Source organism: Trachypithecus francoisi, unplaced genomic scaffold (genome assembly GCF_009764315.1).
Source record: "Trachypithecus francoisi isolate TF-2019V2 unplaced genomic scaffold, Tfra_2.0 Lachesis_group9, whole genome shotgun sequence".
In the NCBI taxonomy this organism is placed as follows: Eukaryota; Metazoa; Chordata; class Mammalia; order Primates; family Cercopithecidae; genus Trachypithecus; species Trachypithecus francoisi.
In genome coordinates this window covers 5,666,626-5,683,220 of record NW_022681474.1, presented here as the reverse complement: position 1 = coordinate 5,683,220, position 16,595 = coordinate 5,666,626, and the positions used below count along the sequence as shown (strand labels likewise).

Sequence of the window (16,595 nt, the reverse complement as noted above, 5' to 3'; positions counted from 1 at the left end):
TGCTTATTCTATGTAAGGTACAATGCTAAGTGCTTTACATGCATTAAATCATGAAATTTTTTTTGTCCCTTTGAAATGGGACACTATTATCTCCATTCTGCAGATGAGGAAACTGAGGCTTAGATGTCAGTGTTAAAATATAGCCCATGAAATAAAAACGATTTTCATAATAAAACTATTTCTTTTTACAGTGCTGGCTTTCGCACTGATCATAAAAAAGCTATGGTGAAACTTTTGCACTGATCATAGAAAAGCTATGGTGGTAAAAACTGCCAGCTCTTGGCACAAATGAAGGCAGCAGTAATGCTGTACTATAGAATCAGTGATTCCCCACTCCATGTTTTAAAAAATCAGTTTAAATTAAGAATGCCCTCGATGATGCAGTAAAAAGTGTTAACTTGATTAAATATCAACCTTTGATAGAGGTCTCATTAACATAACGAGGAATGATGACACGGGAGGTGCATATGGAGCTCTGTGCTGCACAACCAAGTGCAATGATTGTCTCAAGAAAAAGCGCTTACGATGAAATTGTTTGAATCATGAACATTTTCACAAAACACTGTTATTACTTGAATAACTAAGCAACTGTCACTCAGCATTAGGTATTTGGCAGGCATTTTCTCAAAAATATCTTAAATGAGCCTGTCACTTGAAGGAAGATAACTGATAAGAGTACTTACTGCCACGGATGATATCTGACCTTTCAAATAAAACTTACAGCTTTGGAAAACTTCCACCACCAGGAGCTTGACATCTTCCCACTGTTTAAAGACTTTTCTGATGAGACGCCTGGTGATATTAATATATGTCAGTAATTTTCTCTAATTAACTTAGCACAAACTCAATGCAAGGCAGAAAGATTAAAAGGGAGGTTTGCTAGAAGCTTTTGAAAAAGAAGATTGCTTCTACTTGAGGGAATGCTTCCAAAGGCTAACCCTCTCTCTTTCTGAGCAGTATGACCTGTGGATATAACGCCTGGAAGTGCTCCAGTGATTCTGACCTCAAAGGGAAGCCAACCTCAAGATGGAGCTGACAGTGCAGAAGGCAGAGAAGAGATGGAAGAAATTATGGCACAGGCAACTTCAATAAGCAGCTGAATTAAATCACTCCTGAAACCCATCCCACCTCTGAACCATCCAATACACACTCTCAAATGTTGAAACCAATTTGAATCGGTATTATGCTACTTACAATATAAAAACTCCTAATTTGAGGCATACTGCTAAATTAAACCAAAATTTCAAAACCAAATATGAATGTAATACTCTTATAATTAAAGAATAACTTCTACTAGGAAAATCCACATTGAGTTTATATAGTTTCATATGGAAATAACATTATTTTAAATTACCTTTTCAGTGTTCTTGTATTTTTCCCATCCTTTCAGCATTTTCAGCCATTTGGTAGTTCTTTCAATTTCCAGGTGCTTTTGCTAAAATAAAATTGAAATTCATTGTTGTGGTTTGTTTCTTTACTTACAAATTATAAAACACTTCAAAGAAAATGCTGCTAAAAAAAGAACTAAAAAGTTATGCTATATTAGCAGATACCCTATCTAACTTTTAAAAAGTTGGATAATCTCAGAACTGTATCAATACTAGTCCATAGCTAAAGTTAAGATTAATAGGAAATGCTCTATCTAGGTAAAAAGATAAAGATATTATTTAAATTTTCCAAGACTTTAAAAGTAACCAAAATATTGTGTATTCTACAAATTTAAACAAAAAAAATTTTTTAATGTTTTGAAATATTTTACAAAGGAACAAAAACACAACTTTGAAATTTAATTCTCTATCTTATTTTACTGAATTCTAGTATATTGATGTTTTTAGTGAGAGTTAGTTTTTTAAAAGCAAAAGTGGTGGTTTATTTATTTATGGAAAGATTAATGTGTAACGAGCCTTATGCTAAAGGCAAACTATTAAAAAAATACTAAGTACTAGTTGCTCCCCTAAGGAAATTTGACCAGGTGCTAAGGACAATGGACAAGGAACACACTGCATTGTAGCAGGCACTGGTACTGGCAGGAAGGGCCACGCAGAAGGGGCAGGCAAATCCACCTAGGCATGCCAGAGAAAATGATCCCAAAACGAGGAACAGAGAGATTATTAGGGTTTTTAATCAAATGCAATGTGCGAAAGAATGTTCTAGGCGGCCATGAGAATGCGTGTTATTTTTGAGACAGCAGGGGCTGACAGCAGCTCCAAACGGTTTACAAAAGCATCAGGACACCAGGCTGCCAAAGTTGGGGGAGGTCTTTTGTGTGCCCACTCAAGTGAAATTCAGGGGCAAGGCTGGGGAATGGGGAAAGTGAGATGGAAAATGCTCGCTCTTCACTTCTTTGGCTTCCAAGAGAAGGAATATTTTTTCCTAAATGCCTGGGCCCAAGAGTGTAGTAAGTATATGAATAAAAAGCAATGGAAATACAAGTCTACCCAGAAAAGGAAATCATTTTATGCTCAAGGATGCACGCTCACTGCCACCCCACGAGGTAGGTATGATCGTCACCATTGTACAATGAGGAAACAGAGGCACAAAGGGCTTAAGGGATTTGTCCCAAGTCACCCCTCTAGTAAGTGGTAGAAGACGGATTCAAAGCCAGACAGCCTGGCTCCAGGACATACACTCCGAGCCACCACATCTCTGGCTCCCATCCTGTCCTCTGCCCTAGTTCAGGCAATCATCATTCCTGGATGGAAGCAGCAGCTCCTTACTGACTGTCTGCAATCCAGCCTCAAACAGGCAGGCATTATGCTGGCAGATGGCATATATGCCTCACCACTAATATTTTTAGACCTAAAAGCAGCAGAAAATTCCAAAGAAAATCCTGAATTTAGGAAAAGTATCTCACCAATGAGAACATTTTTATAGAATTTCAATTTTAGGCATATTCTTAAAACTCTTAAATTATCTCTTTTTTACAATTTTTTATGGGTTTCTCACAAAAGATAAGCACTCATGAGCAAAAGATATTATTTTATAATTCACATTTTTCAAAAGGCTAAGCATATTCCTCATTATATTATTAGTGATAAAATGTTGCAGATGGTTCCAGAAATATGTTTAATTTTAAAACTCAGTGGGGCACTGAAATCTAATTAATGTTTCTGCTAAATGTGACTTTAGAGAAGGCCAAGCTGTGAAAAATTAAGATTGATCTAAATTGCCATTTGGTATTTTTTGTTCTTCTGCACTTTCTCCCCTGACTTCTTCAAAGCATAATCCTTTTTTCCACCAACAGGAAAACACCAAATAGTTCAAGCCAACCCAAGAGTATAATAACATACACTTTGCCAGGAACAACCCTGCTGAGATCTTGTAGGTCTCTTGCTATCCTTCATTTCTATGACCATGAATTATCAATGAATAACTTTAGGAAGTAGTCATTTTTTTAAAGGCACACTTTTGCATTCTGATGATTATCATATATACAGATTACTTTAAATGCTATACATTCCCACACTGCAAGAACAAAACACACACATACAAAAAAAAAATTTAAGGATCATTAAGTATGCTTTCTTTCCCCTACAGGAAAAAAATAAAATAAAATAATATATATTTTTATATATTATATAATATATAATACATATTACATATAATATCTAATTATATATTATATAATTGTATCTTACATATTATATATAATTGTATATATCTTATATAAAATATATGATATAATATAATATATAAAATATATATTATATATATACACACACACCCCTTGGGAAGCTACAGAATTCTAAAATTATGTATCAGTATTCAATCAAATTTAAGTGTTAACTCCATAATGTTGTCCATTTAACAATACCAAACTTGAATGCACATGACAGTCTTTTTCCCCCAACCATGAATCTATAATTCATAGATGAAATATACTTTCTCACCAAAGATGTTGAAGCCAACTATTCTAGCAACTATTTTGAAGAAGTAACTGAAAACATATTTACATGTGACAAATGTGAACTTAAGTGCCCCAGAAAAATAAGCTAAGGAATGTCATCTTGCCACAGACTCAATCACAACAAGACAAAACTGGAATATAATAGCGTATTAGAAACTCCACTTCAAGTTCAACAGAGACTTTAAAGTCGACAGTAACTGAAACTATTTTCCCAAACATGCTGCTAGTATGCTTCTGTCCCTGACATGAACTAACACCATCACTACCCAATAAGTCCTCCTTTTCTCTCACGTCCCACCCCCAAATGACACTCTGCTGGGTCCATGTTGTGTCTCCTGCTTCCATCCTGTCCTCTGCCCCGTTCAGGTAATCAGAGTTCCTGGATGAAAACAGAAACTCCCTGCTGGGATCCTTGTCTTCACTCCGGCTTCCACACTGCTACCACAACCCTTCACACATGTCCCACAGCCCTTCAATGGCTACCCATTTTCTAGAAGTAAAGTTCAAATTTCTTAGCATAGCACATATGAGTAGCCTTTCAGAATGTAGCCCCAATTTACCTTCTAGTTCTACCTCCTGCTACTTCTGTGATCTGGCCACCCTGAACTATTTGTCATTCCCATACACAATGCATTTTCAGCTTTTGTGACAAATGTTTCCTATTTGTCTCCCTGTGATTTTCTCACCATCATTTGGTAAAATCCTACGCATCCTCTCAAGACCTAGGTCAAATGTCCAATGCCTGGAACCTTTCCCAGTTCTCTCCATGTTCCAAGCATGTTCCAAGGAACAAAACCAACTGTTCCCTTAGCATTCCATGGCATGGATTCAAGACCCAGACGACCTGGGTTCAAATCTGAGTTCTGTCCCATGCTGTTTCATTTGGGGGCAAACTACTTAATCATTCTGCACCTTAATTGTCTCATCTATAAAATGAGAATTATTTTGATCATTGTTACAGCACCTAACATCTGTGTTCTAGTTGGCCTAAATGCCCAAACTGTATTATCAATGTATGAACTCCTTGACTATAGAGACTGGGTATGTTTGTGTTTTTATCACCTAATACAGTGGTTGTTATATAAGAAAAGTTAAACATTTAAAAATTAAACAGAATTTACATAAGAAAAAAAAACTGAACACTATGAAGGAATTAATAACATTCTGTGGTCTCAAGGTGGAGGGGTGGGAAGTAGAATGAATTTGAACAGACAGATTGAAGCCAGAATGTTATTTCTGATAGCAATGTGATCGCTGTAATACAGAAGTAACCAGAAGTTAATAATATCCCATATGTGGCAGAACAGTAGAAATGGAATTATTCCATCATGTGGGTAACACTTTTCAAAGTGTTGCCAAAAGGCAGAGCTGCTGATGTTAACAGCCTATGTGAAACTGATATTAAATAATTCTGTTGGCTTCACACACAAACATCTTGCTTCTCTCAATTTGTATTTTGAAGTATTTCAAACCTACAGAAAAGTTGAGAGAATAGCACGTCACATACTTATAAATGCTTCATGAGATTCACAGATTATTAACCTTTTGCTAGATTTCATTTATACTGTTTGGGTTTTTAGGGGTAACTGATCATTAGAAAATCACGACATGAAGTTCATCCCTAAATATTTCAAGTACGTATTGCCTAAGAACGAAAACACATTATCCTACATGATTCCAGTACCATTATACCCAAGAAATTTAAAACTGATTATTACCTCATAAAGAGCCCATACACCAAATTCCCCACTTGTCCCAAGACTGTCCTTTACAGTAAGCTGTTTTTTTCTGTGGTGTGGGCAACTCGGAATCCAATCATGCATTCTGCATTGCCTTTGCTGCCATGTCCCCAAAGTGCCCTGGCCTTTGTCTTCGATGACACTGACGTTTTGAAGAGTCCAGGCCACACTATCTGGCGTGGTGTGACTGGCTCCTCTGGATTTTAGCAGGATTATCACCCAATTATGTTGTCTTTCCCACCACATCATATCAGATGCACATGATGCCAAGCTGTACCACTTTCAATGATGATGCTACAGTTTCATCATTCAGTAAAGGTATTTGCCCGATTTTTCCATTAATAGAGAAATTCCCTTTTGTAGCTAATAAATAATCCATGTGATATACTTTGAGACAGGGTGCATGTCGTGTTCCTTAACAACTCTACCCAATGGTCTCATCATCCATTGATGATCCCTACCTGAATCAATTATGACTGTGACGATGGTAAAATGGTGTTTGGGTTTTTTTTCTATCACTCCTTCTATATTAGTGACATTATTAACTTTGGACATTAAAAAGTTTCTTTTCTAGCTTCTCCCCTTTCAATATCGCTATAGTCTAAAGAATTATTTGATTTCATGTATTATAATCCATTATCATTATTATTCTTTTTGAACCTCAAACTGTCCCCTGGGAGGTGGGTTAGACTACTTCCCGTCTGAGTGGTAATTTCTCCCCTTCAAATTTGTCCTTTTGATATGCCCTATCTGTCTTTTATCATTTCTTAGTGTTCTGGTACAAAATGATTTTTGGCCCACCTTATACTCTCCCTATCTCAACCTGGAATCAGCCATCAGTTCAAGAATCTGGGATTCCCTTTAGTGGAGAGGATGTTCAAAACTAAATTTTGCGCACTGGATGTGCTTCTCACCAATGAAATTTTTAAAATTGTATAGAAGATCCTGACATAAGAAAGTTCTACTTCTCTCAGAATGTCAGAGCTAACACGCAGCCAAGGAAAATAATGCAAAGGCCATCATCTCCACCTCTACTCCCTCTGCTATCTCTCCATTACCTCTTCTGGCTAAGAACATGCTACACTGCTGTATACTTTTCTTCCCATGAGCTGATTCCAGGGAAGAGCTAAACTTCTGTTTAAAGTTTATGATATCATACCCTATTGTCTTAAGTTGATGCTGCCTCTAAGTCAGAACTGGCCTCTCCTACTGGGGCAAGGAGGGTGGAAGGATTAAAACTGGGACCAATATCTTCTTTGTTACCTCTCAACCTCCAGTGACCTGAAACTACATTTTCAACGCTGTACAGGACCAGCTGAACAGTAAGTACTCAATAATCGTTTGTTGAATCATCTGCATAGCTTTGTCTTCTATCTGGTCCCAGGCCCTTCCCACTATTAACATGGCTAATAATTCAGATAGTAAAGGCTAGGCACATACACAATTCATGGATGGATATTACATAGCCTTCTCTGTAGAATAAGAAATCTTGGGATTTGCTCAGATTCAAGTCTTCAGATGCTTTAATGGCTCTATTTGAACATTAGTGTGTACTGCGATATAATAAGAACTATATGATCTCTACCCCAGTTCCCTCTTGGAGGTCGTGGGAACCTCTAATTTATAGCCCCTCACAGGTGATAACCTGAGGCTTTCAACTGGCTTCGGATGTGACAGGCAATCTTATGGAAGTGAGCTCTTAACCTGGGAGGTCTGCACCTACTCTGGTTAGTGGCAGAATTGAGTTAAATTGTAGAAAATACATTTATGTACACTTGGGGAAAAACCAACACATATCTTGGTAACCAGAAGTATTCTGTGCTGTGTGAAGTATGAGAGTAGGAAAAACAGTTTGGTTTTTCCCTATCTTACAGTTTGTTTTTCGTTTCAGTTAGGACTCGTGAGTGAGGACAAAGTTGATGGGAGTCAGGCATGCCTAGACCTCACCAGCAGAGGTCAGAAGAAGACAGGAAGCACAAAAAGAAATGTGTCTGCTTTTACAGAACACCCTGACATTGGAAAGTCTGTCAGTCACGTATCTTGAATAAGATTTCATACTACATTAAGATTTTTTAAAGATATAAATAAGTTCCAATATTCTATACACAATGCAAAAGATTGCACTACATGAAGGGATAGCTGAATCTATGAAAATACATAGTTTTACGTATCTGTTCCTCCTTATTAAAATCATCAATAAGCTCAATGAAACAATATAATCCATTATTAATACTGTTCTCTACAGAGTAAATATAATGTTTGTTTATGTGCTTAAGTGCCTGTTTGGGGGAAACCAAAGCACTTAGTAAACACCAATACTAATCCTCTTAGGAAGGACTGTACACTACTCTTCTTATTTTAAACAGAGAACTGCCTTATGTAAAATAACACATTGGCAAAGCTGGAAGGAAAGCTGTGATTACCCGACTATGTACTAGTGTACAAGTCTTCCCCAATGGAAATAAGAGCATGCTTCAAGAGCATACACTTGAATGCAGCAAGACTATCATTTCTAGATTTTATTCCATTTTTAAAATGTAAACTTTTTTATTATTCATTTCCTGGAAATAGTAGAACTTGGCTACTAGGACTAGGCAGTCACCATAGAACACAAGAACTTAACTCAAACCTGAAGAACTTGGGGGAAATCCTGATAAACTAAGAGGTTTCCAGTCTTAGACTGTTTTGCATGTGGCTAAGTTCTCATTCCACTTTAAAGAAACCGAAATTGTAAAAGGCAGTATGTCATATTAGTGCAGTTTCCATACAAAAGGCCTTAGGGAAACCCAATCAACAGCCTCTGAATCCTGTCCCCACCCCCAAATAAAAGATTGATAAGTGAATATAAAGTTATATCTTATTTTAAAATAAATTACGAAGGTATGCATAGATCATTTTTTAGTGATTCCTCATTAAATTAAACTTTTTGGAGAAAACAATCAATTAATTATAAGCCTAACTGCATTAAGAGGTCATTTACTGTATAGGCACGTCTCTTAAAAAACTAATAAAAAATTTTGAAAAACAATATTCCTCAAGCTTGCATCCTTCTGTGTCCGGTATTTCTTCTTTTCTTTACCGCCCCATTTATTGAATCATTTAAATCACTGATCTGAAGACTTTCAAACTTTCTGGACCAGGAAATCACAAAAGGGGGAGGGGAGTGTTGGAGAGAGAAGTCAATACTGGATTGCCAGATTTTTATTTTGCCAAATGTGGATATCTTTTGTTAAAGATATCTTCCAACTCTTCCTGATTTCTCAAATAAAAGACACTGTAACACTTGAAGGGACAATCTCTGGCAGTCTTTATGTCAATATATTTAGTTTTATAAAGAATTCATTACATTAATTCAGCCCAAAAGAGAGATCACAGTCAGAGGGTGGAAACAAATCCTTATGTTCCTATTCAAGGTGGACTGCCACAAAGTTCACAGGGGCAGCATTACTAAGTTCTCACCCTTAGTCATTACTTCCTTCTCAGTCATTCCTCAGCAACAAAGAATCTGCCTTTCCCCTCCACCTGCACTACCACTGCATTTCACATATACTATGGCCCCACCAAGCCACCAGTCATCTCCTACCTGTTGTCATACTGGATCTTCCTGTAGTCACTGGATGTGAGCTTCTCCAAGGCAGAAACTATGTCTTATTTAATCCTAGCATTCTATGCAGAACTAGGCCAGTGCTTGATACATAGTTGCTATTCAATAATGTAGATATTAAAAGAAAGATATTCATTTGCTGAAACCTCTAGGTTATGATACTGAGAGAGAACCAAGCAGTCACAAAAGAATTCAACTGCAGGTCTGCCTATAGGGTTCTCTATATACGAAAAATGGCAATTTCATCTACATCTTAAGGTTTTGCTACAGTTTTGATTTTCAGAAAAGTTTGATATCAGGAAGATTTTCTAAAATATTTTTCAAATTCCAATTCCAATTTCACCTTCATTATCTGAAATTCAGCCCCTTGTCCTCATCAAACATATATGAACTGATAAAAATCCCAGTCAATACCCCCACTTTCATTCTACAGTTCATTTTTTGGTACAGAAAAAGTGGGGAGGAGAAGGGAGATTTCAAGCAACCTTAAAACATTCCGTCACTACTTCAAAGGCATGCCTGGGTGTGAAACCAGTTCCTTGCTATGTATAACAAGGAAAGATTTTAAAATGTTGACAAGTTTACTATGTAACACTTCTCTAAGTACTTAAAATACTAAAATACTGACCCACAGAAAATGATTTTGGTTCTTGTAAGAAATTTACTAAAATCTCATGGAACAGTCATGTTTCAAAGAGCTGCTGGTCTAGAATGGTGCTTTATTTGCCACAGGGTACATGAGAATCACTTGTGAAGCCTTTAAAAATTACCTACCAAGAGGCTCCTCCCCAGAGAGGCTGATTTCATAGACTGAGGGGGGACCTGGCCAGCTGTGCCCTCAAAGCCTCTCTGTTCTGAAGCACACCTAGATTGGGACCTGCCAGTCTAGAATGAAGTCTTTCAAGCACCTATCAGAATCTCCTAAAATCTCCTAAAATTATTTCACCATTATTACTATCTTACAGTGACATAATGAGGTCCAAAATCTAACAATGACTGTACCATTTCCATATAATATGGCACTTAAAATCACAAACGTGGTCAATTCTATTCTTCTAACAAAGGCAATTCACCAGTAACTGTAAATAAATCAAGAGCAGGACTTACCCGTTCCACAGCTGCATTATGATCTGGGAGCGCCTCCTCACTGCAGAGGAAAAACAGTATTATATGAAATTGTTGAAATCAAAACAAACTTTTAAAAGCTCATACACTTATAGGTATATAAGATATACAATACTTATTTGTCATCACAAGAGGTACATAAGTTTCCATTCGCTGAATTCAATATGAAACAATAGCTACTCTAGAACCGCAGGGCACCCCATCTTCAAAATCCAGCCCTGAACTGTCAAATACAGTAGCCACAAGACACATTTATTAATAAAACAAAAAATTCACATTAAAATTTAATTTACTTTAACACTGAGTTAGTCTCACTAGGCACAGTTCAAGTGCATGAATGTCATGTAGCTAAAAGCTACCATATTGAACAGTACAGATATAGAACATTTCCATCACTGCAGAAAGGTCCACTGGACAGCAATGCTCCACACTAGGAGTGAGCAAACTTCTTCCAGCAGGATAAATATTTAAACAGTAAGTATTTGAGGCTTTCTGGGCCATACCATCTTTTTCACAACTATTCAGCTCTGATGTCATAGTACAAAAGCAACCACAGACACTACGTAAATCAAGTGTGGCCCTGTTCCCACAAAACTTTTACAAAAATAGGTGGTGAGCTGGATCTGGTTCACAGGCCACAGCTTGCCACCCTCTGCTTTAGACCACCACCTCCACTCTTGGTTCAAACTACGGTCTATAATCAATGATTGTTTAAAAAAATAGCATAAGGAACAAACTGCCTCCAATAGACTTGTGAATTTAAAGAGAAAACTTTATTCAGTACAATAAAGAATGCTTGGCTGGGTGTGGTGGCTCACACCTGTAATCCCAACACTTTGGGAGGCTGAGGCAGGCGGATCACTTGAGGTCAGAAGTTCAAGACCAACCTGCCCAACATGGTGAAACACCATCCCTGCTAAAAATACAAAAATTAAACAGGCATGGTGGCAGGTACCTGTAATCCCAGCTACCTGGGAGGCTGAGACAGGAGAATCGCTTGAACCCGGAAGGTGGAGGTTGCAGTGAGCTGAGACCGCACACACTGCACTCCAGCCTGGGCAAGAAGAGCAAAATTCGATCTCCAAAAAAAAAAGGGAGAAGAACGCTTCACTGTCAAAATTTCAAGAGATTATTTTTTAAATATACACTAAAAGATCAAATTCATTTCTGATATATTTGTGATATTATCTCTAATATAAAATATTCTGAGATTCTTGTATTAACTGTCAGTAATATAAAAACCACATGCTATTCATAAACAAAGCTATGCACTTTGAGTAGCCTTCTCAGTAGTACTGTTTTGGCAACACTATGTTTATATTCTTGCCTTAGTTTCTCGTGAGATCAAATAATATACTATCTTGAAGAGCATGATAGAGCAGTATTCACCAGTTCGGTATTTTCAAAGGCATTCTTTTTCTACTACGAGGAGTCCTTAGGTGAACGATTACAACTGCCACAAAACTAACAAAAAAGAGTAACAGCCAAAAGAGATCTTAGAGAGTCCAAATCTCTCATTTCACAGATAATAAAACTAATATTTTCACTTAGTCATTCAGCCTAACAGAGAGATGTTTAGCACTAATTCAGTGGGTTCAACTTCAGACAGACAAGATCTTAGACCATGCAGAAGTATATGAAGAAAAGGGATGGAGGCTGAGAAAACAATTCTCAAGAAGAAACAAAACTGATTAAAAATAAAAAAGTCTTCAGACCTCATAGATGGATGACAGAGTAAGTATGTGGTCCAGCTTTCCTATATAGATGTTCTGGCATGATTTCTCCATGTCTAAAACTTTTCGTGGAGAATCTGCTATGTGCATACCAATCTCCACAGAGCTTTTCCCCCTCAAGTCTCTGTGCCAGCACAGGCTTAACTTTCACATCCTTCTGAGGACGACACTGCTGCTGCTTACCAAGAGCTCAATGTAATGTCCAGAACACGCACGTTGGCATGCGGGAAGAGCTCAGTAAATGGTGCTGAATGAAGGTATGAACAGGAGGATGAACACATGCCTGCAGGCATGGATGCATCCTTACCGTGCCTCCTAAATATCCTTCAAGTGGAGGAGAAAAAAGAAGGACCACAATCTGGGCAAATGCACAGAATTCCTTTAGGTCAGCAAACTATGGTGCATAGGCCAAATCTGGACCACTGTGTGTTTTTGTAAAGTTTTAATGGAACGTTGTCACATTCGGCCATGAATGTGTTGTCTCTGGTTGTTTTCATGCTGCAACAGCAGAGTTGAGCAGTTGTGACAAAGACTGTATGACCTACAAAGCCAAAGATTCTTCATATCTGGCTCTTTACAGAAAATGTTTGACAAACCCTGCCTTAGAGAACAAGAGCTTAAGGGTACCTAAAGGCTGCTTTAAGAAAACACCAAGCTGATAGCAAGTACCTATATCTCACAGAAATACAAAAAACTAGCCGGGCGAGGTGGCGGGCGCCTGTAGTCCCAGCTACTCGGGAGGCTGAGGCAGGAGAATGGCGTGAACCCGGGAGGTGGAGCTTGCAGTGAGCTGAGATCCGGCCACTGCACTCCAGCCCGGGTGACAGAGCGAGACTCCGTCTCTTAAAAAAAAAAAAAAAAAAAAGAAATACAGTAAGGGAAAACCATAAGACAGTCATCCCTAGAAAGAGAGAGACCTTAACTAGATACATTGTTTATCTACTCTTAAACTTTGAAAGTATTACTAATTAGAGTTTACGTGCCTATAAGCTCTCAACAGCTAGGTGGAGTATTCATGTTAACTATAAGATGAACTTTCATTGGGAAACATAAAAGTTAACTTGTTAAAATTAATAAGTTGACTATATTGACTAAATTTTATTTTTGTTTTTAAAGTAAATTTTATCTAAGTTTAAATTTAACCCAGTCAAAATGTTTAGGATTGGTAGAAAGAGTTCTCAAGTCTTTGTAATCAAAATTTTATATATATATATATATATATATATATATTTTTTTTTTTTTTTTTTTTTTTTAGACGGAGCCTTGCTCTGTCACCCAGGCTGGAGTGCAATGGTGCGATCTCCGCTCACCACAACCTCCATCTCCTGGGTTCATGTGACTCTCCTGCCTCAGCCTTCCAAGTAGCTGGGATTACAAGCGTGCGCCACCACGCCCGGCTAATTTTTTGTATTTTTAGTAGAGACGGGGTTTCACCATGTTGGCCAGGCTGGTCTCGAACTCCTGATCTTGTGATCTGCCTGCCTTAGCCTCCCAAAGTGCTGGGATCACAGGCGTGAGTCACCGTGCCTGGCTAATGATATTCTTTAAAAACAAAACACATCTTTATTCTGAATATCATATACAGTCATTTTATACAGTCATAGTAAACTACATTTATATTTTATAAATATACACATTTTGATAAGTAGCTGAAAACCTGAAGTTTGGTATTAATTTTTATCTTCTTTATTTCTGGTATGACTTCCTTCTAATTCTTCTATTAATAATTTGTGATCTAAATACATTATCTTTCATCATCCAAATACCAAACATTCTTTGTTAAGTAGACTAGCAGTGACTATTTCTGATTAAAATGTTAGTTCTCCAACTTCTTCCTTAAACAAGCTCTGTTTCTCCATTCTCCAGCTTTACCTCCATCATGGCACACACTGGGGAGAACGCCTCACTGTTGAGTACTAAATAAACAGGTTGCTCATCTAGCAGAGCTCAGTTGGTTTGGTAACAGCCTTCATATTTATTGTGTAATCTATTCCAAAACCAAGTTGTTCTATATTTGTTAATTACTGTCACTCCACATATAACAACAGGTAATTTAAGCTTCTAAAACTGTAATTAGATATAAACTCAGGCAACAAAGATTACAAAGTTATTTTTGCCATTTTATTGTATTAACATTGACACTTAAAACCCAATTTCATTGCAGAATGAATCAAAAAGTCCAAAGAACTAAGACAGTAGAAAAAAAATGCTCTTTTGATCAAGGTGTGACAGGGAATAATATCTAAACGCTTACACCAAGTGATTTTATTCAATAGTGCATAAAACTCCAGTCTGTGGTGACAAGCAATAAAAACCACTAGTAACAGTATCTGGAGAAAATGTTTTACTTAAACGACTCATTGTACTAAAAATCACTGATTTTGGTGAAATGTATTAAGGCTTGATATTACCCTAATATCTATTTCTATGCTTCATTATGTTCATTTGTGTTGCCTGTTTTAGGACCACATCATGGAGTAAATAAAATTAGTGTGATAGTATGAGAACGAGTACCAATCTACTTTATTTTTTAAAAAGCAGTGAGCTTAGCTATCTTAGTGCATATCTCAATAGCAGTGTTCATTTCAAACAGCATCCTTCTCTTTGGGTCCTCGTTTTCCCCCTTTAACTTTCTTTCTAGGAATTTCAAAGCACTTGTTCTGTATTTCTCTTATTTAAAATACAAGAAAGCAGCAACAGGCAGCATACTGTAGCAGTTCAGAACGCAAGCTCTGCAGGAAGACTGCCAAGGTCCACACCCTAGAGCTGACACTCACTGTCAATACAACGTGGGCAAGTTACTTGAACTCTGTGCTTCAGTTTCATCACCTAAAAAGAGGAAGACAGAAATAGTACCTACCCCAAAGAGCTTTTCAGGGGAATAACTAAATTATTCCATGTAAAGAGCATAGAACAGTGCTCAGCACACGGTAAGTGTACAATAAATATTAGCACTTTTTCCCCACTAGACCCAAATGGACCTTAGCACAGACAGTGAAAAAACAATACAAAAGAACTGACTGCAATATTCAGATTGCCAAATACAGACTAGGCTCCTGGGTCAGAACCACTTATTTCACGGTTGTAATAGTTCAAATACGGTTTTATACCCAGAAATGCTTCTCAGTAGACAAGAGTCAGAGAGACTGGATGCTTTCACTGGGGAATGTCTTCCCACCCAACTATCACAAGTGTGGGCAAATCAGTGGATCCACATTTGCAGGCATATTTCATGAAATTTCGCTGGCACCTATATTCATTATCTTACAATTTCATTTTTGTATGCCTTTCAGATTTGTGAATGCAGTTTTTTCTTAAAATTCATTTTAACTTGATGGTATGTTTTCAATTCCCCCAAATTAATGGACTGTGTATGTGTGATCACATGGGTGTGTTTAAACGTTAATAATGTACTTGTGCAATTAGAATTTTACATTGGAATCCAGAATGCTAAAAAGCCAAATACAGCATTCCCCAGTTTAAAAAAAAAAAAAAAAAACTACCTCTTGTTTCTAGGGCCCAGCTCATGTTGTTTTAAGCAATTAAGAAAAGAAAATTTAGGTAATTAATAGATCCTTTTTGGAATGCACAGGTTTCCATATGTATTTTAAACCATACTGGACCATCTTATGATTTAAAAAATAAAAATAAAAAATCTGGTATAGTTGTTCATTCCCAACAAAATCACTTGGGAAGGTCAAAATCAGCTGAGGTGTCTCCTATCTTTTGAATCAAAATCTAGGAAAGACCTGGAAATCTATTTAAACAATTTCTCAGCTGATTCTAATGTGCAGGCAAGTCTGGGACCCACTGGTGTTACTAGTCTTAACGCTTAAATTGTCTTCATACCCCAGATCTGCACACTAACCCACACAAATATGCAATCATTTCTTGTCACATTTGTAGCCAAGTTTGATTTTTTAAAAAAGTAGGGGTGGAGGTTTAATTTAAGAACAGAATTTCCATCACAGTTAAATATTGCTGTTAGTCTAGTGAAGTTCAAAGCCTTCTGATTATAGAGGTGGGAGGATTGCTTGAGGCCAGGAGTTTGAGAAACAGAGCGAGACCTGTCTCTACAAAAACAAAACAAAGTTTTCTGATTATAACTACTCAGAAGAACATTTCAGATAGCTAATGTCATTAGGTATAATAACACTTAATATTTGTCCAGAACTTTATAAAGTATTCTTATATTTTACTTTTTCAAAGCCTCAAGTACACCTGAAGGTACTTAAAAAAAGGTATATAAACTAATTCCTGTTTTAAAAATGAAGCACAAAATGGCTACATGACCAGAAAACAGTAAAGCCACAAGAAGAGCACACATTCTCCAGCTCCAGGAACTGTTTCTGTTTGTTGGCTGGTTGGTTTTACTGTCAGAAAAACATAACACAACAAAATAAATTCTAGACTCAAAGAAAAAAAAAAAAAGGAGAAACTAAGGTCAGAGGACTGTACATTACTGTGAACTATACAAAAAAATGAAT

The 16,595-nt window shown here is 37.1% G+C and overlaps 1 protein-coding gene across 2 annotated transcripts in view; it reads right to left on the bottom strand.

The window, feature by feature from the left end:
• Positions 1–16,595, bottom strand: part of USP6NL (USP6 N-terminal like) — a 157,417-nt gene that overhangs the window by 55,066 nt on the left and 85,756 nt on the right. For both annotated transcript variants that reach the window (XM_033210007.1, XM_033210006.1), the window contains 2 exons: positions 10,358–10,397; positions 1,355–1,435 (listed from right to left, as the gene is read on the bottom strand). In XM_033210007.1, coding sequence (XP_033065898.1) covers positions 1,355–1,435; positions 10,358–10,397 — 121 coding nt within the window. The remainder of the gene's footprint in view (positions 1–1,354; positions 1,436–10,357; positions 10,398–16,595) is intronic.